The following is a 23,295-nucleotide window of genomic DNA, read 5'->3' on the forward strand; positions in this document are numbered from 1 at the left end:
ACTGAACACTCTTAACACATCTAATGAGACAGTATGTTACAGAACTGAACACTTAACACATCTAATGAGACAGTACGTTACAGAACTGAACAAGCTTAACAGGCTGAGTGAGACAGTACTCTACAGACCTGAACACTCTTAAAACATCTAATGAGACAGTACGTTACAGAACTGAACACTTAACACATCTAATGAGCCAGTACGGTACCGAACTGAACAAGCTTAACAGGCTGAGTGAGACAGTACTGTACAGACCTGAACACTCTTAAAACATCTAATGAGACAGTACGTTACAGAACTGAACACTTAACACATCTAATGAGCCAGTACAGTACCGAACTGAACACTTAACACATCTAATGAGCCAGTACTTCACAGAACTGAACAAGCTTAACAGGTTGAGTGAGACAGTACTGTACAGACCTGAACACTCTTAAAACATCTAATGTGTCAGTACTGTACAGAACTGAACACTCTAAACACATCTAATGAGCCAGTACTTTACAGAACTGAACACTCTTAAAACATCTAATGTGTCAGTACTGTACAGAACTGAACAAGCTTAACAGGTTGAGTGAGACAGTACTGTACAGACCTGAACACATCTCAGACACAAGCATGAAAGACGTGAGCGATAGTGAGTCTTGTCAGATTTTAGATACAGAAACATCGCTACTCAATAGATAAATTGGAAGACAATAGTGCATGATAAGTAACACAGGAAGACATAAAATAAACCCTTAATTTAATGTCTTCCTGTGTCCAGGGATGTAACCACTCATGTCACTGGTTTTCAAGACATAAATGAAACCAGGACGTCTCTTTTGTCAGATTCTATCCGGTACACGTACGCTGTGACGGTGAGTGTTTTAGACTGGTGTCACTACATCAACATTTGCTTTTATTACCTTTTTACGGAGTTATTCTACCCTCCATAATGTCTTAATGTCACGGCAGATGAAGAACTGTTCCAGGTCGATTTCGTCAACAGACACAAACACTGGGGGTGAACCTTTCAGCTCAGCTGTACCGGGGAGAAATGGACTTAGACCACTTTGCCAGTCTGAGGCCTGTATTGTATTTTATTTAAGAATGTTGACAAGCTCATTTGTTCGAGACAGCGAAATATGTTAACAAGCACTGCTAATACATTAATAACATTTTCTGCTATATTGAAAAATATTTATTACATACCCCCACCCCCAAAAATGATTAAATAACGTTACGTTCATTATGTAACTTACTTTCTCCCTGGTAAAAGCATGTGTTGTTTCTCACACAACTGCCAGTCCAGGCTGTGACCCATTTAAAACCCCTCCCGGCCCAAATTTTAGTTGTAGCGTGCACCCAGCTGAGAGCTACTGCTGTGGGCAAGACTTGCAGTGGTTCCCAAACCTCTCCTGGGGCCCCCCCAGCCATTCCATCCATTAGATTTATCCCAGAGCTAGCACACCTGAATCAACGTATTAACTAATTAACAAACACTCACCTGTTGAATCAGGTGAGCTAGTTCAGGGCAAAAACGAAACTGTGAGGGCGCTGGCCCCAGGAGAGGTTTGGGCTCCACTGGAGAGCAGTGCTGCCTGCTGAGGCTCCAGGGGTTGACTGTTCAATCCCCTGGTAGATGGACGACAGTTTTTTCCAGGGATTTAACTATCGTGGCTGAATTCCTCACGGTCTTCTGGGCGCGAATCAGCTCCTCCAGTTCTCAATGCCCTGAGGTTAGGATTAGCAGGGATTATTTTGGTCAGATTGACTGGGAAATGCCAACTCTCTAATCCACTCGTTCACCCTCCATCCCTTTCTTTCTCTCCGTTTTCCTGTTGTTCTCCTCCGCTCTTCTCTCTCCTTCACATTTTCTCCATCTCTCTCTTTCTCCTTCAATGTGTCTTTATCCATCTCGCCTCTCACACCCAAGCTGCTGTCATAATATTAAACGTTTATTGTTGTTGATGCTCGCTTAATTAATTAACCGAGCTCGTCTTAATCACTAGTGGATTAATCATGCCTATATATTTTTAATATCACGTCATTCTGTAGATTATCCACATGTTAACATTTAAATTAAATGCAGCCTGCGTAACCAAGTCCTAAACTCCACCAAGTACCTTTATTCACAATTTTTATCGTATGAACCCTAACTGTTTTCCATTTCCTGATCTCGTTCAACCACTAGCATTTACATGTTTGCATATATATTACTGAAGCAGGAGCTCGTATCCTAGAGATCACGTGAGTAACATATCATTCAGCTTGGTTAGTTAGCCCAGGTCTAAAAAGCATGCGTCGCATGCTCACGTATTGTCTCTCCACAAGATATTTGTTTATTACAAGCTCACTCTGGCTTTCGTCCAGACACTCAGTGCATTCAACTAAATTAGATCAAACATCAAGGTCACATCTTTATTCTCATGACGGTCCAGGTGTGAACAGTTAAAACGGCTAATGAGGCGCAGACCGTGGCACTACTCGGCCAATACAAGAGCGTATGCGCAATGTTTGAAATAGATAAGTATGTGTGTGAGAGAGTAAATTCCTAGTAACAATACAGCAGACTAAATGTCTGATCTCTACTTAACTTCTACATTACAGTGAAATAGGATCTCAGCAATCTGTTCTCAGCCATCAAGTCATCTGTAGCTAAAAATGAACGTATTGATTGATGAGTAATTATGACGTCTATGGATAGACCTACCGGCCGACAGTTGTCCGTGTTCCACCGGAATGCCAGTACAATAAAACACAGAAAGTCGGGGAAGACGAGAGGACGTAATTACTAAGAGCAGAGGGGCAGAATCAGATCCCTGTCTTTTTTTTCTTTCTGTGATGCATGAGCAAACAGCTAAGATCGTCAGACCACCCGGGCCACATGAAACATTTCAAACCTTCTGACTGTATTTCAGCAGGGAGATTGATACGATGTGGCACGTTGTTGAATATTTAAATTAAACTGATGCATTATGAAACCCAAAAATTTTTTTTAATGGTTGGTCCTGGTCCCAAAAAGACCTGGCCTCTCTCTACCGCTCTCTCCTCCTACCTCCCTCTCTCTCTTTTTCCCTCTTTATCCCTCTGCCAATCCTGTGTTTTATGTTTACCCCATTTCAGTCCCCTTTCCAGTTTTGTGACGTCCAGTTATCCTTGCCTCAGGAACTCCATGCACATCTCTGTGAGCTGTTCTGCTTCTCTCTCTCTCTCTCTCTTTCTCTCTCTCTCTCTCTCTCTCTCTCTCTCTCTCCTAATCAGTGTTGTTACTGGGTCAGTCCCCATGCTGATCTGAGATCTGATGGTTAGCAGGGGGTTGTGGAGAGACTGACTGACTGACTGATTACCGTACCACCACTGTTACAGTCAACGCAAGGCCACAGGTGGTAACTAGGCAACGCTGTCACCATCACAGCAGGAAGCATTGAGTCAAACTGAAAATTAATCACTGTTTGGGACCAGATATGTGGACATTTTAGTACTGTTGAGGTTAAAAGCTTACACTGGGGTTAGGGGTCGAAGGTGTGAGTGTGTCTGAGTGTGTGTGCTTGGGTCTTCAAATCTCAATTCCCAGACCGAATCGTGATTCTTTCTAACAACCTAGACTGATTTAAACTGATGTTAGAAGACGTGCATTCAGCAACTCCTACATATAGTGTCGTACCCAGAGATCAGACAAACAGAGCCACAAGAACTGTCTCCGGGGCCACACTGCAAACACAAATGCTTTTTATTTTTCTCTATAAATCCGGGAGGAGACCCCGGGGAAGACCTAGGACACGCTGGAGGGACTATGTCTCCCGGCTGGCCTGGGAACGCCTCGGTGTCCCCCCAGAAGAGCTGGAGGAAGTGTCTAGGGAGAGGGAAGTCTGGGCATCTCTGCTTAGACTGCTGCCCCCGCGACCCGGCCCCGGATAAGCGGAAGATGATGATGATGATATGAATCCATCCAGCATCCATAGCCATGCCAACTAAGCCCCAGTATAGCAGTGTTAAGAATGGCTCATTAAAGCTATTTGTGGGCAAACCAGTCGGCTGGATGAGATTACCAGGTTTTCCCGGCTTGGCCCATTCATTCATCCATAATGAGATCAATAAGAAGAGCAGTCATGGGCATGGCCAGAAAAACAGGTTTGGACTGAGTGTGATACTGAATGTTGTGAACTATCCTGGATCCAAACAGGAGTGGATCCAGGCTAATGGTGTGTGTGTCTTGGATTGACAGAGTGGACGGGTGAGTCAGAGGAGAGGGGTGAGACAGAGGAAAAGGGTGAGACAGAGGCGGGACAAGAGAAAGTGAAGGGCCAGGAGACTAGGAGGCTCTGTCTCCTTCCCTCACCCTCTGGCAGTCTGTGTGTTTGTCTCCTTCCCTCACCCTCTGTCAGTCTGTGTGTTTGTCTCCTTCCCTCACCCTCTGGCAGTCTGTGTGTTTGTCTCCTTCCCTCACCCTCTGGCAGTCTGTGTGTTTGTCTCCTTCCCTCACCCTCTGTCAGTCTGTCTGTCTCCTTCCCTCACCCTCTGGCAGTCTGTGTGTCTGTCTCCTTCCCTCACCCTCTGTCAGTCTGTGTGTCTGTCTCCTTCCCTCACCCTCTGGCAGTCTGTGTGTCTGTCTCCTTCCCTCACCCTCTGTCAGTCTGTGTGTCTGTCTCCTTCCCTCACCCTCTGTCAGTCTGTGTGTCTGTCTCCTTCCCTCACCCTCTGTCAGTCTGTGTGTCTGTCTCCTTCCCTCACCCTCTGCCAGTCTGTGTGTCTGTCTCCTTCCCTCACCCTCTGTCAGTCTGTGTGTCTGTCTCCTTCCCTCACCCTCTGTCAGTCTGTGTGTCTGTCTCCTTCCCTCACCCTCTGTCAGTCTGTGTGTCTGTCTCCTTCCCTCACCCTCTGTCAGTCTGTGTGTCTGTCTCCTTCCCTCACTCTCTGTCAGTCTGTGTGTCTGTCTCCTTCCCTCACCCTCTGTCAGTCTGTGTGTCTGTCTCCTTCCCTCACCCTCTGTCAGTCTGTGTGTCTGTCTCCTTCCCTCCCCTCTGGCAGTCTGTGTGTCTGTCTCCTTCCCTCACCCTCTGTCAGTCTGTGTGTCTGTCTCCTTCCCTCACCCTCTGTCAGTCTGTGTGTCTGTCTCCTTCCCTCACCCTCTGTCAGTCTGTGTGTCTGTCTCCTTCCCTCACCCTCTGTCAGTCTGTGTGTCTGTCTCCTTCCCTCACCCTCTGTCAGTCTGTGTGTCTGTCTCCTTCCCTCACCCCTGTGTATGTATCTTTCTCAACATGAAGCTGGTAAAGCACTAAGCTACCAGGTCCCCTGAAGACACGCAGTGTTAATTAACCCAGGCATAGTCTTGTGCAGTCAGATCTATAGTCATGTTTCACATCAGTGATGTAGGGACTTCTTACGCAACGATCAGACATTTCATACCAAGGCTAGGTAGGCCTATCCTTAAATATTACATTGGTTGGTTGGAATCAGGTTTCCTCAGCTTTGAGACCTGGGAGAGGCTCCCAGTCCAGCAGTGATGGGTGTATTCAATGCAGAGTAAGCGTTTACAACGGCCCGAGCGAGGGTCATTTGACATTCAAAGTGATTTGGGTTTGGCCGTCATTTATGGATATAGATCTTGTTCAGCCTCAGTCAGGGGATGCCGATGTCATTCTATGCCTTTAAATATATCCAGAAGTGTTACTTAAACGCGCATTGTTACGGCCACTGTATGCATAGACATCGCGGGACGGGATATAGCGGAGAGGAATGTCGTCAATTTGTTTTATTCAGCGGCGACATCGCACAGGCAGGAGGATGTGAAACGAGCTGCTAGTATTTCATCTTGGCATGACTAGACTGCTCAGTGCTCATGCGCTTCACTTCAGTGATTCACCACCTCGGCTCGCGCACGGGCCCGCGGGGATGCTGCTTCTGGTGAGACTCCTGAAGAAGACTCGGACCTGCGCTCAGATGCCCCGATTTGCTGCAGAAGAGGCAAGGGCCGCGTGGTTGACGGTTTGTGGAAAATTGTAGACTACGTAATCAGAATACCTGGCGGTCGTCAATTCAGGCTGGGCGAGTGACATTGGTACGGGGACATGTGTTCTTATATCTTTACGTAATAGTATCCTTGCGCTATTGTGAACGGAGTTGTGGTTACGGCGCGGAGCTCCGTGTTGTTTGAAGCTGCCGGATTATTTTGCACGGGATTCTTCATCGATTGTCCTCTCTCGAGCATTCTGTTTGTTGTCCTTGAAGAGGAAGCTAGACCTCTATGACAAGGTGTCGTAATACAAACAGACTTGTCTTGTGTGGGTGACGGGTGGATTTATTTTCGTATAGATGCTGATTATGTTTTAATCTGATCTGAGTGAAGGTAGGAAACATTCTTTTATTAATATCCCCGTTTCCATACGGATATGTACTGTGTCTTAGAGCAAATGGTGCAGCGCACCAGCAGTGTGTATGCATGAACGAATACTTTTGTGTTGTTGTTTTTCTTGGAATATTCTTAAAATATGCCCATTTCATTCATTGTCGTAGTGTGTGTGTGTTTTGGGGATGTACTTCCAGCACTCAACCAGGCATGATGTAACCATGACAATACCCCCAGCTGTATCCAGCCATGTCGCTGCCATTAACCAGAATTGTGTTTCCCTTTCCGTCCTCCGCACAGCCATGTCCGGGGTTCCGCCAGCGGCGCGCGGTGCAATATCAAACCCATAATACAGGAAGGTCTGGTCCTTCAGAAAAATCACGCCGACCGACTGCTAGCATGCTGTCCCCGCCTGAACACTCTCCGTCTCCATGCCCGAGGAGGGTGCATGCTCCGTGGGCCTTGTACCTCTTCCTTTCCCTGGTCCTCCTCTGGTCCCCCAGCGGAGCGGCCACCTCAGCACTCAACTGCCACAAGACCTGTATCTGTGCCAGCAACATAGTGAGCTGCTCCAAGATGAACCTGAGCATGGTCCCCACGGGCCTGCCACTGTACACGGCCGTGCTGGACCTCAGCTACAACGACATCGCCCGCCTCAAGGCCGACTGGACGCCGGTGAAACTTGCAAAGCTCCACAACCTGCTGCTCAGCCACAACGGCCTCCACTTCCTGTCCTCCGAGGCCTTCATCTACGTGAAACAGCTCCGCTATTTGGACCTGTCCTCCAACCAGCTGAAGCAACTGGACGAGTTCATCTTCGAGCCGCTGGGGCAGCTGGAGGTGAGAGACGGCGAGTGGCAGAGAGTGAGGAGAGAGGGCGGGAAAGAGAGGAAGAGAAAGAAAGATGTGAAATTGAGACAGAAAAAGAAAGATGAGACAAAGAAAGATAATTTGGGCAACATTATGTATTATCAACATGTGATCCAATGGGCTACATCATTTCATGAAATATATTTATAAAAATGTTGCTCATGTTCGCAGAGAACAACAACAACACAGCACACTCAAGTACGCCTTTAATTTTTCCCCCCAGGTGCTGTTGCTGTACAACAACCGCATCTCTCAGATCGACCGCTCTGCGTTCCATGGTCTCCACAGTCTGCAGAAGCTCTACCTGTCCCAGAACATGATCTCTCGCTTCCCCCTGGAACTGGTCAGAGACAGGACCCGTCTGGAGAAACTCAGTCTGATGGACGTCTCCTCCAACAGAATCAAGGTATAAGATCCTGTTTGTGTGTGTGAGTGTGTATGTGTATGCTTTATGTATGTTTTTTAAAATATATTTTTTTTACCCTACAATAATTTTTGCTTTTATAGCTTAGTTGTATCAGTGGGAGGGCTGATCTATTACCATGGTCTTACTATGTTGTTGTTTTGGTTTGTTATGTGTATTTATGTGTACTGTATATTGTTTCATCAGTCTTACTATCTTATTGTTTTGGTTTATTATGTGTATTCATGTGTACTGTATATTGCAGTCGGTGACTCTTGTTGAGTGTCCTTTGTTTAGTTTTTTATGAGTAGGAACATCATGAGCCTGTATAATCCAGAGTCAAATTCCTCGTATGTGTACACACACCTGGTGAATAAAGCTGATTCTGAATTACTGACATGGGAAAGGGTAGACTGGCACTTGTCTCCAGACACTTCGCCCAAATTTAGAGATGGCCTGGTGGATCACCTCGACCATTGGGGACTTCTTTAGCCAATAAGAAAGCAGTGGAGAAAAAAAATCTATATTTTAATTGGCTTAGCGTTCTGACCAATCATCTCCCACAGCAGGTTACCCCAGGTGATCTGTGCAGCCAAGCATTGGTACACTAGAACATTGCTGTGGGACAGCTCTGTACAGCTGAGCCACCTTTACGCCAGTGACTCTCGCCAGAACAAGGCATTTCTCTTGTGTCGTTAAATCTTGTTCATTATGATTAAACAGCATCGTAGGCTTTCTCGAGCAAGAGTCGCGCTGTAATCCAAGTATTTGTTTAAAGGTTTAAACGTCACACTGTGATTCCACACCTTGCTGTATTTTGATTAGCTAAAGTCAAAAGATGACAAAAACAGTACTCTACACAACCTCAATACGACACAGCCCCTCTCAAAAGACCACAGTTGATAAGAAGGCATTCCTAGCTTGTTTGTGCTGCGTTCTGTAACCTGGGGACGAGGAGAACTAGCACTACCCTAGTCTCCTGTGTTCTGTTCCTGTAGTGTGAAAACAGCCCCAATGCAGTGCATCACCTCGACTGCCAGGAAGAAACACATTCTTTGCCACAACTCGGGCAGATATCGAACCCCCACCTTCCAGTCTCCAGACCTCCAGAAGGTTGCCGAGTTGGCGTTTTGAAATAAAATATTTCACTGTGTCATTATTGTTGTTGTCACCAGGTCCCCCCCATTGAAGAGATCCAGGCGCTGCCTGCCTGGATCAAGAATGGCCTCTACTTCCACAACAACCCGCTGATCTGTGACTGCACACTTTACAGTCTCCTGGCCCACTGGCACATCCGCCGGCTCAACTCAGCGTTGGACTTCAAAGACGAATACACGTGCTATCTCCCCGGGCCCCAGAAAGCCACTGTGGGCGTCTTTGACCTGAACGAGGAGTACATGAACTGTAGCACGTTCTACGAGGAAGACGAGGAAGCTTGGCTGGAGCAGAACCTGATCCTGCGCTGCGACACGAGGCACAGGGACATGTCGAAGACGTGGGTGACGCCTGGTAACTCGGTGGTAACGGAGGGGGGCAACCAGACGGCCAAGCTGCTTCCTGATGGTAGTCTGCTGATCAGTCGCGTTAAGCCGGAGGACTCTGGGACGTACACGTGCTTCGCCGTGAGCGAGGCCTTGAACGAGACGCTCTACGTCCTGGTGAAGGTCGGTTTTTCATGTTCTTGTGGCATCCCTGCAATTTAAAACATTTAGGGTTCACTTGACAGATTAGGCCTAGTTTAGGACTAAAAAAGTTAGGTTAGGTTAAAGTTAGGTTAGGTTAAAGTTGGGTTAGGTTAAAGTTGGGTTAGGTTAAAGTTGGGTTAGGTTAAAGTTAGGTTAGGTTAAAGTTAGGTTAGGTTAAAGTTAGGTTTGAAGAACCCTGTCAACAAAGGTCATTTTAATTAAACAATGCCTGTAATCTGCAAAAAGACCAAAACATGTATCAAACAAAACGCCACGCAACTGAATTCTGCCCGTTCCCTAATTCCCAAGGTGCACAACTTCACGGAGAACGGGGGCGGGGAGACGCTGAACACAGCCTACACCACGCTGGTGGGGTGCCTGGCCAGCGTCATCCTGGTACTCATCTACCTGTACCTGACGCCCTGCCGCTGCTTCTGCTGCCCCAGGAAGAACCAGGACGCCGACTCCATCCACTCCTCCATGCTCAGCGCCGCACCCAGCCAAGAGGACCTGAGCGACAAGATGGACCCGAGGCACGTGGCCTTCATCAGCCCCAAGGAGCTCGGCGAGCGTCAGAACGGGAAGGTGAACCCTGGGGTCCGGGGCGAGATGATTGAGGAGGCCAGGCCACCCGGCAAGGGAAGAAGAAAGAAGTCTGTGGCTGAGTCGGTCAGTTCTGTCTTCTCCGACACGCCCATAGTGGTCTGAGGCGGTGCGGACTGGAGTTCTGGTAGAACGCTGTCACGTGATTGGATGGAGGGATGGATGTAAGTGGTGTGTTTGGTCGAAACTGCTGTCTGGAGTTTGGAACTCTTTACAGAAAGCCAATGACAGTTCACCAAACGGACCGGGGTTCTTAAGGGGAGTTCTAACCCAATTGCCTTTGTGTCGACGAGGATAATAGACAGGACCTTTTCCAGCATTTGATCTGTAGCACTTAAATATACATCCATACTGTGAAAGCCAGACAGGAAGTGGAAGAGGACACCATTCCTTCATCACAAAACACTGGTTGTGTGTGAGTATCGTGTTGGACCGCAACAGCACTCAGGAAGACAATGATTCATGTTGGGCTGCCATTTCAAATATAAAAAAAATAAATTTACGTACATGAATTAGAGATGAAGAAGTCTGCACAACACATGACATAACCAAGCCATGAGCATGAGCCTTGCTAGTTAGCACATGAAACATACATAGAGTTAATGAGTACGCATTTCTCCCTGGCGTGGTTACATTAAATATGGCCGACATTTCGCATAGCATTGACTTGAATGGGAACGTCCGTGATTATAGTGTTTATATTTCTATGCATATACAGTATCCTAGCCGCTGGCGTTGCCGAGGTGCAAGCTGTCCTTACGGGAAATGTAAAATGCGGTATATACGCATGTACAGCCGATCGTGGCGTAGGTTAACCTCACAGCTGATGTCTGACTGTGACTACCACATAGGAAAACACAATATAAAATAATTATACAAAAATTGTTATTATAGAGACCAAGCACGGGCCCCCCATCCACCGCAAGCCCTGGCGCCGCCACACCCCCTGCACCCGATATTTACGCCAGTGACCCTAGCCCCCCACCAGCTCGGTTCCAGACTGGTTACACCAGAGCCATATATGGTGGGACTGGGCCCTGCTGGTGTATGTACTCTCTATCATGCTAGGTAGCAGCACCAGGTCATGAATATTCATGACGAGTGAGTCACCCGGAATGTTATAAACAGACGTCACCACGGCGACCAGATAGCCGACAGAGTGTGCATTGAGTGGGAACCAGGGGGGTGGAACTCCGCGATCCTTCAAGATGACTGTGCTGTCGGTCAGACATTTATTTAGTCATGAGGAGGAGGAGCTCACAGGAATTTGGGCCAGATATACCGGTCAGGATGATCACCACGGGAAATGGGAATGGTGAATAATTAACAGGCATTTTTATTTTGATGGGGCAGATAGATGTTTGCCGTGCTGGGAAAGTGTGTTTATTGTACAGCCGAAAACATCCCTTGGGAAGCGGGCAAACAGGGTAACTGCCAGAAGAAACACTGAGAAGCGCAGAGAAAAGCAGCTGCTTCAAGACGTTGAATAAACGTCCCCGTCATTCCTAGGGTGATGTAGTGTACTAGAAGGCTGGCAGGCCCAGGTGAACGTCATTCTGACTACCACGGAGTGTTTTTGAAAGAGAGCTGTTTTACGGGGCTCATTTGTCAGGAGCTTCAGAGACACCGACTGCTCAACTCGCCGATGTTTCAGAACAAGCCACGGCTGCTTCAGTCAACAGGTCCAATTGAAGTCTGTAAGATGGAGGAGGTGTGCTGCATCTCGCCCACTAGAGGGCTCGTAGAATGAATGAAAAGGCGCACTGCAGCTGTTCCGGCACTAAATTGTGGAGTTACTTGGATTGGTGTTTCATCCAGACACTGTAACATCGAATTATATGACTCGCTTGAAGCTGTACAGGCCATGTGTCGCGTTGCTCTCTCAGCACACTACGTTGAGATTACATTTATTCCCGTAAATTACCTGTAATTCGACCACAACGCAGTGTCGTCCCCTACACTGTGTCCCACGCCCCGCGTTTGGTTCCCTGGCAGACAGTACCCCCGGTCATTAGGACAGCTCGTCACACCATCGCCCATCTCTACCAGCTTGTCATGTCGGGTAGGCAGCAAGCGTTTGGAAACCTGTTTCAACTTTGTTTTGCGACCCTGTACCTCACTGGACAGTACCTGGTTCTGGGGAACAGGAGTGGCTCGGTACTGTGGAGCCGCCTGACCCAATTACACACCTAATTCGCTGAGTCCGGAATTAATCAGGTTTTCCAGCATACGTTCACCACTGTCCGTGTCTTGGTGAAAACAAAACACAGTGATTATATTATCATGAGCGTTTTCGTGGCAACCACAAGAAGGCAACCGATGTTTGAACGCTAATTACATCTTTAAATTATGGCTTTTCTCCACTGTCTGTGTGCGTGTCTGTGTGCGCATGCAGCCCGTAGTCCCAGATTGTTTCGCTTTACTACAGACCTTCTTTTAGCCCGTCACACTGACAGTCATGATCTGTTTGGCTGTTAGTGTGGGGAACGGGTCGTTACTCTGCTCTTTTATTAGATTGGGAAGCGGTCACTGACTCCCAGGAGAGCGGTGCGGTCACTGACTCCCAGGAGAGCGGTGCGGTCACTGACTCCCAGGAGAGCGGTGCGGTCACTGACTCCCAGGAGAGCGGTGCGTGTCATGCTCTCTAAATGTGGTGTGATGTGTCTGATCCAGGCAAGCCACATTTGTTTTCCTGCTCCGTGTTTGGGCTCGATCGGGCAGCAGAGCACTGCGTGTCACTGTTGGGGTGATTCGTTCTTGTCTGGTTTGATCTCTGGGCAGATTCTGAGTTTACATAGGGAGTTGCTAACTTTGGCAGTTCTTCAACTTCAGAAACAGAATGTTTCTAGGGCTGATTTTCAAATGCTAAGAAAGAACCAGTCTTTACCTTCATGAACCAAATATATACATGGGTAAATGTGTCCAAACTTTGGACTGGTACTATATACATAAAATGAATATTAAGGGTGGAAAAAGCAGCATTGGGGCCCTGAAAAAAATGAATTGCCAGCTTAGGGTGTCCAAGTCTGCCCCTGGGAATTAGAGTTGCTGTTTGTCCCTGGTTTGTTTGTGTGGGAGACGGAGACATGAGGCAGGCCTTGCTGTGAATCACTCTTCTTCCTCTCACAGGGACAGAACAGCAGGTACCCCCAGGGCGTAAGTTCCTTTACGGGAGAGGGGCTGTGAGCCAAAATGGCACCCCAGTCCCTATGTATCGCACTGCTTTCAACCAGGTGAAAAGTGATGATCTGGTTATGGAACGGGGTGCGACAAGGAACAGCGCTAACGGAACGGGAAGATCACAGGATCTCTCACTTGATCGATTTTAACAGACATTTTATTAAAGTGAATATTGGCCAGTTTCATTCATGTCCAGTCTAGTCTTTTTAGCATTTTTAGCAGGTTGGATTTAGAACCGTTCTGGCAAAGACGGAACAATGTTCCGCGTTCGTCCACATCTCGTGTCGTATGCATGGGCTCACTCCTACTTCAGCTACATCACCACGTCCATGCTAGACCACCGCTTATAATGAGTCCTTGGTCGTCTAGGTGATGGTGACCTCACATCAAGCCAGCAAATGCCCTTCTGAGACACGCGCAGGGTTCTTCACTCTGATGTAACACGAGTACCAAATGTGTTGTAGAACACAATGGCCGATTGGAATGGAACACAATACAGTTCCGGAATTGGAATCTACAGAACAGACATTCCCATTCAATTCAGGGATGGCACAGTGGTTGGACCAAACAGTTAACCAGTTAAATCGCTAGGGTTTGAGCTTCCAGGACCTTTCTACAGATTATACTGTTTTATTTGGTACTAAATGACTCTGTCATAATGGGTTGTCGTGGCTGGAGAGAAGGAAAATAATGTTAAAAGCAAAAAGCCATGGTGGTTTCCTGTTCCCAATAAAATACATGAATCTCTCTACTAAGTTTGAAGGGAAAAAAATGCTATCTGTTGAATATTGTTGAGTTGTGTATTGCTATGTTTTGCTTGTGTACCAATTAACACAGTTGTTGTATTATGACCCAATGTTGTTATTGATCTGTTTTGCACAGTGTCTGTGCCTGACTGTGTCGTTTCAGTGTGTTGTCCTCAGTCTTTATAAACTCAGATGTGTCAGTATCACAATACAGAGTTTTATATTGAAAGATGATGGTGTGTATGGTTGCCTTTCCTCCTGGCGCCCCCAGATGTTCCGAGAGAGCACATGGATTCCTCTGGTCAGCTCAAGTTCTGAAACATCTGGGAAGAGGGGATTGGTTTGAGAATGAGGAGGCATTAACGTCCGCTATAGACTCTGAAGAGACTGGTATACTGTAGACCAGTGTTTCCCAATCCTGGTCTTGGGGACGTTTTTGTTTTTGCCCTAGTGCTCACACACCAGATTCGAATGTTGCCCTACCACCTACAGCACACACTTGATTGATGTAATCAACCTATCATTAAGTCTTTAATTTGATTCAGGTGTGTGAATAATTGGGCAAAAACAAAATGTGCACCCCTTTGGGTCCCTGAGACCACGATTGGGAAACACTGCTGTAGACTATAAGACCGCCAATGTGGGAACATGTCATTGTAAAGCCAGTTTTTGCTATTCTATCGATAAGGCTTGCTGTCAGCATTGGTCGCCAAGGTCTTTCCTTCGAGACTGGCTTTTTCCGGTCACAAGGAGTTGTGAATGAAAGTGAAGCCCCCCCCCCCCCCTCGCGTTTGCAATTTCACACAAAGCCATCAGATATAACAGTGGAAGTAACAGGCACAGCGTGTCGGCCTCCCTCGTTGGTGTCGCGGAGAATGACTCAAACTATTCAGGAGTCTCCGAGCATCGCTGTTACTTCTGCAGCAGACGAAACGGCAGTTGAACAAAACACGGACCACAGCCAAAAGGATACGTATTTCACATAGAAACTATTTGCAGTTTCCCAGTGATTTCACTAACAGCACAAAGGCCACAATGTCAACTGTTCAACTGCTATTTCACCAAAATGGCAACAGAGAAACCTTTTTAAGGGATTTTGCAGCCCATTGTTAACAAAATGGTTCGTAGCGTACCTACTGTAGTAGTAATGAGCCTGGATCTATTACAGAGTTATGCCACACAAACACATGGAAAGTTGCTAATTCCTAGAGCGACATTTCATGTTATTCGCCAACCAAGAAATGCTTGGAAGTAGGAAACTAAGAACTCCGTCTTAACCCAAGTGTGCAAGGTTTGACATTTCTGCATTTACCTTTTTACCTTTTCAATGAAAATAGGACAACTGGGTTTCTTTGTGTTAATGATGACCTAATCAACACTGTAAAATGTACCAAGTCTGACCATATTGTCATAGTAAATTAAGTTTGTCAACTTAACATTAGCATAGTATAAATATTAGCAATCTTAAGAAGCTAGCTAAAATCTTATCTGGTCAAGAATTGTTGTGACTTAAACACAATGTCATCTCACCTCTCCAGTTCCCAGTGTTCTGTTTCTCGACCATGTGAAGACACCCTCAGAAAGTTATTGAAATTAAATAAACTTGAAGGGCTTTGCAAGGTTTGAGGAAGAGGTCCAGCGTATGTGACTCTGACCACTGCAAGGAAGTGTAACCCAGAAGCATATGATATAATGTAAAAAAAACAACAACTTTTAAATTGAATAAAAGGTAAAAAATAATATCCTCTCTGCTTGTTTTTTTTGGTGGGGTAATGCATATTAAAATGTAACCTCCCATTTTAGGTGGGATATGTGATGTCTCTGATATCAAAGTTTAAACATGACTTGATGACATGGGGCACCAGACCAGAAATATTGTTTACTTTGCAAATGTCCCAGATTGCATCTTCAAATATAAGCAGCAACAGTGTAACGGTACAGAAACCCTCAAACATTAATGAGACAAATGAATCAAGAGGGACTCAGCGAACCACAACATCCTGTATGTCTGTGTGTTCCAAATGGTAACCTATTGCTTATGTAACGCACACTACCTTTGACCGTGAATGCCACACTATTAAGGGAACAGGCAGAGGGTCTTTTGGCATGCAGATTCTGAGAGGAGATGGCATCAGTAGAAATTGTACTGAAATAGCCCGCGAAGGCCTTGGGGTTGGAAGCCCAGTAGTCAGTTTCTTTTTAATTGTTTGTACTAATTGTTACACAAGTGTGCGTTTGTGTACTAATGTGGTCCTGTGACTGTGTCTGTTGTGTCTGAGGGGTCTGGTATCGACTAAAATAGCTGATACTTGCTCACCCCAGCTGAGCCAATTGTGAAGAAGGAAAGCACAATTATTACCATGGCAACCAGGGCCTCAGACTGTGTGTGTGTGTGTGTGTTTGTGTTTGTGTTTAATCCTGGTCAATGTATACATTTGGGGACCAGAAGTCCCCATTAAGATACTAAAACAATTTGGTTCATTTTGCTCGTCCCCACAAGGAAAAATACTACTTCCTACTTAAAGGTTAGGGAAAAACATACAATTGGGATAAGTGTGAGGATTAGGGTTAGTTTATTTTTCTGTTTAGGAATTAGGGATTAGATAATAAGGGTTAGATTGATTTTAGGCATTCAAGATTAGGCTTTGTTTAGGTAAAGGTTAGGGGACAGGGACAATTGGGATTATTGTTCCGCTATATATCCCACTTCTGTTAAAAAAGAAGTTGGCAAAATGAAGATGAAAACACACACATCTACCCTTGCTTCGTAAATCCTCTCAAGATCGTCTTTATTTTGCCTCGACAATTCATCCTTTTCTCACTAATACTTGGACAGCATTGAATGAGTACATGACTGAGTGGTCTTTCTGCAAGACGCTGGTTAGCATTTGGAGTTAGCAGCCAGTTATCACCAAGAACGAATTGACCTTCTCAGAGTCGACTGACGTTTTCAGGTCTGTCTCTTTCTCTGCAAGCACTCCCTGCAACGGCTCTGTTACTTCTTCAGAGGTCTTGGAGTGCCCTCTGCTGGTACGACTTGATATTACATTGGAATGCAAGACAATGATAAAAAATCATTGGGCCATATGACAGCACCCAGGGGTTTTAGATCGTAGATAATTAATTCAGGGCAGGCCAATGCTAATATTAGCTGTTTTTCGCAAGTCTGGCAAAAGTATTCGAAATAGAGGATCTCATTGATTGATTGGCAAATGATTGCCTGATGATTCACCTTGAACACCGCTATATCATGCTTTAAGTAAAAAACTGCCACCAGGCAAGTTTTGGGTGTGACTTCCAAACGAGGCTTTGTGCCAAAATGCATGATTTATCATATTGGCACAAAAATCGGATAGTCTGTCGTAAATGTGACCAGTCAGAAGGTCAAAGTTGATCATGTCATTTTGTACGCAGGATTTTTAGGGGGCAATGTGGAATGGCTTAAATGTATTTCCGATTCAGACTCATCATGTAGAAGAAGTGTCAGTTTGCCGGAGCGATGCAGAAAGATTTAGCCAGGCAAGTAAAACTACTGTAGTGAGCTTTTCTTTGAAGGGCCTATCTGTGTATAATGCAGACTTGATGGCTCTATGAATATACTGTATCTGTCCCCAGAATGCACACTGTCAGTCTTCTGTTTGTTTACAAGGGAAACTCAATCTGCTCTGTGATATCATCCGTGTATCCCTCTACGGCACCCAGGAGAAAGAAACAAAGACACAGGGAGGGAGAGAGAGAGACAGAATAAGAGACAGAGAGAAAGAGAGAGAGAGAGAGAGAGAGAGAGTGAAAGCCAATGGGAGTCTGTCTGAGGTCCAGGTTGCCATGGCATTCATTATATTTTCCTCACCGGCGATTGGTTCGGCTGGAGTGAGCAAGTATCTTCTATTTCAGTCGATACTAGACAGCTCAGACACAACACACACACTCAGTCACAGGATCACACACACACACACACACACACACACACACCTACACACATAGTAAATTATAAAAAAAAACAAAAAAAAACTTGAAGACACAGTGGAACAGTTGTTTTGACTTGCACACGAGTTCATGAACGACGAGAAAGATTAACAGTGATAACAGCCAAATATAGCAGGCAGTTACAGAATACCTTTAAGCAAAGTTCCATCATGTGAGGTGGCTTAATGCAACTGATTGTTCTGCCAGTAGACTTGTTTCAATACATAGACCTACAAATGATGTACAGACTGTGTTCAACTTCAGGGGCCATAATTCACATAGTAAAATCCCCAAAGGCCAGGGTGCTGCTGCTGAATTATGTCCTTGGAACACGTATCGATTTGTTTGCGGAACGCAGAGCGACGCGCATGATTAATCATGTAATTGATTTATTGAGTAATTGACTGCCCAATGAGAGGAAGCCACAGGGTTCATGTGTTAATTAATCGATGTGTGTGTGTGTGTGTGTGTGTGTGTGTGTGTTGCTGTTTTACAGTCCCTGAGTACTAGAGAAACACTTCCACTGATGAGACAAGACACTTGAAAAGATCCTAGCTTATGACAAGGGACACACAGCTAACCCTAATTCAGTACCTAAACCTCAACATAACCAAGCCTAAAAAAAAACGAGGTGAGGAACAGCAAACTACACAATCATTTTCAAGGGAAAGGAATTTGTATTATGCATTTATAACAATGAAATGCAATTTTCACCACATAGGTCTTAGGACATATAAATGAGGTGGTTAGCAGTGGAAATGGATCTTATTGTACTGAATATTGTAATGAATATATCATACATCATTTCTAATATGTCATACTGTATAAAATGTGATACGCAATATTTATAATGCGATATACTGTATATACAACATACATTATTAGTGATTTTAGGTACGTTGTAACATGAGGGATTTTGACCCTTTGTCATGGGTGAGAGGCCCTGTCCTGTCAAGGTGTTTTGGCTGTCTAAAGGCAGTAGATAATAACATAATATTTCTCAGTCCTGTTTCCATGTGCTTTATTTATTTACTGTTTATTTCAACAATATAATACCTCAAGGATCCGTCAGCAAAAGATCATGAATTAGAGGGTCAATCTGTACTTGCTACTTATATTTATTTAACCCTGCTACCCTTTTCTCATTCCCTTATGTTAAACCAACTGTACCGACCAGGATATTCAGGTGGTTCAACGTTTGTCATTTAGCCTTGCAGGCACCTGAGACGCCAGGAGGAGTCGCTGTAACGCAATGTCACCAGAAAATCCCTGCTGGTGTAAGCCTTCCCACTCCCCCAGGTGACACTGGGGCAATTTGCAGTCCCCATGTCAGCCACTTGTCAGTTAGCAGCAGAGTCAAGTCTCGAACCGGGACTATGATGGTCAGTTTGGTGCAACGATGAGAACCGGGACTATGATGGTCAGTTTGGTGCAACGATGAGAACCGGGACTATGATGGTCAGTTTGGTGCAACGATGAGAACCGGGACTATGATGGTCAGTTTGGTGCAACGATGAGAACCGGGACTATAAAGGTCAGTTTGGTGCAATGATGAGAACCGGGACTATGATGGTCAGTTTGGTGTAATGATGAGAATCTCGGAATGCAAGCCACCTAAAGGGTTTACGCCATTTTTTTATACATATGAATAATATGCACTCATTCGTTACTGAAGAATATTCTAAACGACCTATTAAATATTAATATTTTTTTTTGTCAATTAATGTAAATGTCACACTAATTAACTTGTTCTTTTCTAAATTGAAACATTTTAAGCCATCCCAAAGTTGTGAAATGAAAATTCTAAACAATGTTACCCAGTGGGATTTGAATGTTGGGATAAAGTCACGAATTTGACGTTTTTCTTAATGTGCAAATGTTTTCAAGGAACTGTTGCATTGTACAAATTTAAGGAGGCAGTCCAGGAATTCTGCGATTAAAGAGAATGTTTTAATATATAAGGCGTTCTTTATATGTACATAATCTGTGAGTAGAATCACTAGCATGCTTAAGATAGCCATGAGGTTTGAAAGTGGCAGGGACCACACCATGAGTGTCCTAAGGCCTGGGCGTCCAGGGCTATAGCCCCAGATCTTTTATGGATAGCCCAGGATCTCAAATATATGTATATCTTTTTTTTTACAAAAATATGTTAATAACAAATAGTCCCTGATCTATTCATCTGTAATTCCGATCAGGCAATAAAACACTCAAAAAATATGATATATTTAATTAAAAAACGCAAATGTTTTGGGTCCTCTGTGTGTCATTCAAGCAGCAGATCTACTTCGCACTATTTGGAACGTGCACATTTTGTGTGAGCCCGCTGAGAGAAAGTGTACGTGCATCGGTTACAGGGTTTGTCATTGTAGGCATCTGATTCTGGTGGCTATTGATATAAGATAATTTTTTTAAATAATTATTCTAAGAGAAATATAAGAAGTGCAGCTGAAGAGCAGGGCTGCACGATCAATCGAAATCCTATTGAGATCGCAATTTGAACGTGTGATTGCAAAACAGCAGAAAGCTGTGATTATTATTTTTTTTGACTCTCAATCAAAATAATAATTATTTCTGGTGTGTCATCCTCGCTACAATCATATTCATATTTGAATACAATTCATTAGGAGTTGATTTCAGAATCAGTTTGCCTACTTAAAAATAAGCCCCGAATGTACTGTGATCCCAGCAACGCCTCTGGATCACACTTCAGCACAGACATGACAAGGTGTACAATCCTGAGGGCTCTTTTATGCATCTTTAATATAATACAGCACACATTGCCTCTTTAATATAATACAGCACACATTGCCTCTTTAATATAATACAGCACACATTGCATCTTTAATATAATACAGCACACATTGCCTCTTTAATATAATACAGCACACATTGCCTCTTTAATATAATACAGCACACATTGCATCTTTAATATAATACAGCACACATTGCCTCTTTAATATAATACAGCACACATTGCCTCTTTAATATAATACAGCACACATTGCCTCTTTAATATAATACAGCACACATTGCCTCTTTAATATAATACAGCACACATTGCCTCTTTAATATAATACAGCACACATTGCATCTTTAATATAATACAGCACACATTGCCTCTTTAATATAATACAGCACACATTGCATCTTTAATATAATACAGCACACATTGCCTCTTTAATATAATACAGCACACATTGCCTCTTTAATATAATACAGCACACATTGCCTCTTTAATATAATACAGCACACATTGCCTCTTTAATATAATACAGCACACATTGCCTCTTTAATATAATACAGCACACATTGCCTCTTTAATATAATACAGCACACATTGCCTCTTTAATATAATACAGCACACATTGCCTCTTTAATATAATACAGCACACATTGCATCTTTAATATAATGAACCGGAACGATGTTTACAGTCAAGGGTTGGTTCCCCCCTGAACCAATCTAAAAGCCACACACATAACAGGCCACACCCCTTGCAAATAACCTAAAACAAACCCCGCTGATGTTTCAACGAATCCATGCTTGGGTTATTAACGCAAGTAAACTGGAGGGTTCAGAATAAGCCAACGTGTGTTCTGCCCTCTGTCTAACCAGCGCCGGGTTACCTAATGACCCACATTGGGTCAAATAGATACATGGCCCTTTGTCTGCATACCAGTTAAGTTGTTCGGGTGGTAATTCTAACCAGAGGGCGTTGGCCAGCCTTGAAAAATCTAAACTTAAAGATTAAACTTGACATTTGCGTTAGGGAGCAGTGAATCAAAGGCCTGGATGCAATTGAGGTCCGGCATGCAGGTGAATTTAATATGTACAGATTGGCTTAACCAGATACTGCGCGGCAAAAATTTGGCGGCTTTGTGCTGCAACTAGCAATCGGCACGTGATTCTGCAGCCTCTGACCTCCGTTATCACTTCCCTGAAGGTTTGTCCATGAATTCAAGTCTGGTTACATTTTTTCTAGACCCGTCCCTTTGCTTTTTACTGAAATAGAGATGGGGAACACATGGTGTCAAATGCTCATTGCCTTGTTTTACAACCAGTGGTTTAGTCAACAAACGTAAATCTCACTAAATGTTACTGTTCTGCATGAAACCAGGGACTAAAGATCCCAGTATATGTACAATAGGATGTGTAAGGCTGCATGCGCTACAATGCTCCCTAGATTATACGCCACTCACCGGGCTTAGTAAACACTAATCTAATCCCATTACTATTATCCATTGTTTTTTTGGCCCCTCCAAAAGTTCAATAATCCTCCCTCGTGAGAAGGCCAAAGCAGGATTTCTGGGATTGTAGTGAAGTAGGAAGACTGAGGGAACGGAACCCCACAGGGAAATGGAGAACCTGGCCCACCCAGAGTAAGGACAGAGAGGGAGAGGGAGAAAGCGTGAACTGTTATTAAGAGCTTGTGTCCAAAATAGCAGCAGACATTTTCCCCAGTGTCTCTGGGTGGAAGTAATGCGTTCAGTGCAACAGGGAGCCACCTGGAACTCAACAAAAGACACAAATCCCCAATTCAGTGAATATAGCAAACTGCCCCTTGTCTAGCCACTCTTTTAGATCAACAGCCTTGTTTACGATTTGCACTAACATGTGAGTGACATGACCAATAACATCCAATCCCTATAGAATCAAAGTTTGTCACATCGACATCATTTTTATCTGTTCACTGGCTCAGCAATGTGACATGTTCAGCTAATGCCTGCCAAAGTATTTGACAGACATTATGAATGCATTCCTTTTAGGACAATTATTGATGACGTGTCCATGGTGCTGCTTTTTAATGAGTGAAATTATGATTTTAATCACAGGTCAAACTCATTCCATAGAATGCCAGCTGGTTTTCGCCTCTCCCTTGTAAATTAGGTAGGAACTCATCACACTTGCTTAGGTCTTGATTGAATTGAAAAAACTAAAACCCATCAGACTAGGCCCTCCAAGCTGATCTCAGTGTATCGACCACCCCAATCTATTAACTCTTGGTCTACTTCCAGACAAAGTGCGTCTGACTACCTGACGAGGCTCTCAGGGAGATCAGACAACAATCAGATCACAGTGCCTTTTAGCAATGTACACCTCTCAAAGATCAGAGTGTGGACAAGGTCAGGAAAAAAGGCACCTTCAAGGGAGAGAGTGACCAGGGGAGAGATATGCGGACATACAGCCAGAAAAAGAGACAAGGGGAGAGATATGGGGACATACAGCCAGAGAGAGAGAGACAAGGGGAGAGATATGGGGACATACAGCCAGAGAGAGAGAGACAAGGGGAGAGATATGGGGACATACAGCCAGAGAGAGAGAGACAAGGGGAGAGATATGGGGACATACAGCCAGAGAGAGCCAGCCGTTTATCCACATCAGGGCTGTGAGGCACTAAGACCCAGTAATCTTCCAGAGGCGGGCTTCTGCCTGCCTCACTCCCCTCTCCGCTCCGCAGTTACCCTGAGCGCGTGCCAGGCCAAGCGCATGAGTGTGTATAGTGTATATAG

The 23,295-nt window shown here is 44.7% G+C and overlaps 1 protein-coding gene across 5 annotated transcripts; it reads left to right on the top strand.

Annotated features, from left to right (window-relative positions):
• Window positions 1-1,481: 1,481 nt before the first annotated feature.
• amigo1 (adhesion molecule with Ig-like domain 1) lies at window positions 1,482-15,548 on the top strand. 5 transcript variants are annotated; one of them, XM_020051457.2, is made up of 5 exons: window positions 1,482-1,721; window positions 6,632-7,171; window positions 7,425-7,607; window positions 8,780-9,268; window positions 9,599-15,548. In XM_020051457.2, the coding sequence occupies exons 2-5, from the start codon at window positions 6,731-6,733 to the stop codon at window positions 9,995-9,997; spliced, it is 1,512 nt and encodes a 503-aa protein (XP_019907016.1). In that variant the 5' UTR covers window positions 1,482-1,721; window positions 6,632-6,730; the 3' UTR covers window positions 9,998-15,548. The 5 variants fall into 5 exon arrangements, with proteins under 5 accessions (XP_019907016.1, XP_034152039.1, XP_034152037.1 ...); XM_034296148.1 differs by lacking the exon at window positions 1,482-1,721 and adding an exon at window positions 1,748-2,232; XM_034296146.1 differs by lacking the exon at window positions 1,482-1,721 and adding an exon at window positions 5,744-5,970.
• The last annotated feature ends 7,747 nt before the right edge of the window (window positions 15,549-23,295 follow it).

This window comes from Esox lucius, chromosome 12 (genome assembly GCF_011004845.1).
Source record: "Esox lucius isolate fEsoLuc1 chromosome 12, fEsoLuc1.pri, whole genome shotgun sequence".
Lineage (NCBI taxonomy): Eukaryota > Metazoa > Chordata > Actinopteri > Esociformes > Esocidae > Esox > Esox lucius.

What these genes read in the sequence shown, in the direction of transcription:
- amigo1 (XM_034296146.1), top strand. Translation starts at nt 5,803, where the DNA reads ATGACTAGACTGCTCAGTGCTCATGCGCTTCACTTCAGTGATTCACCA. An exon ending in AGCCGCTGGGGCAGCTGGAG is followed by an intron (nt 7,172 to 7,424) that starts GTGAGAGACGGC and finishes TTTTCCCCCCAG; the next exon opens with GTGCTGTTGCTGTACAACAA. An exon ending in CGCTCTACGTCCTGGTGAAG is followed by an intron (nt 9,269 to 9,598) that starts GTCGGTTTTTCA and finishes CTAATTCCCAAG; the next exon opens with GTGCACAACTTCACGGAGAA.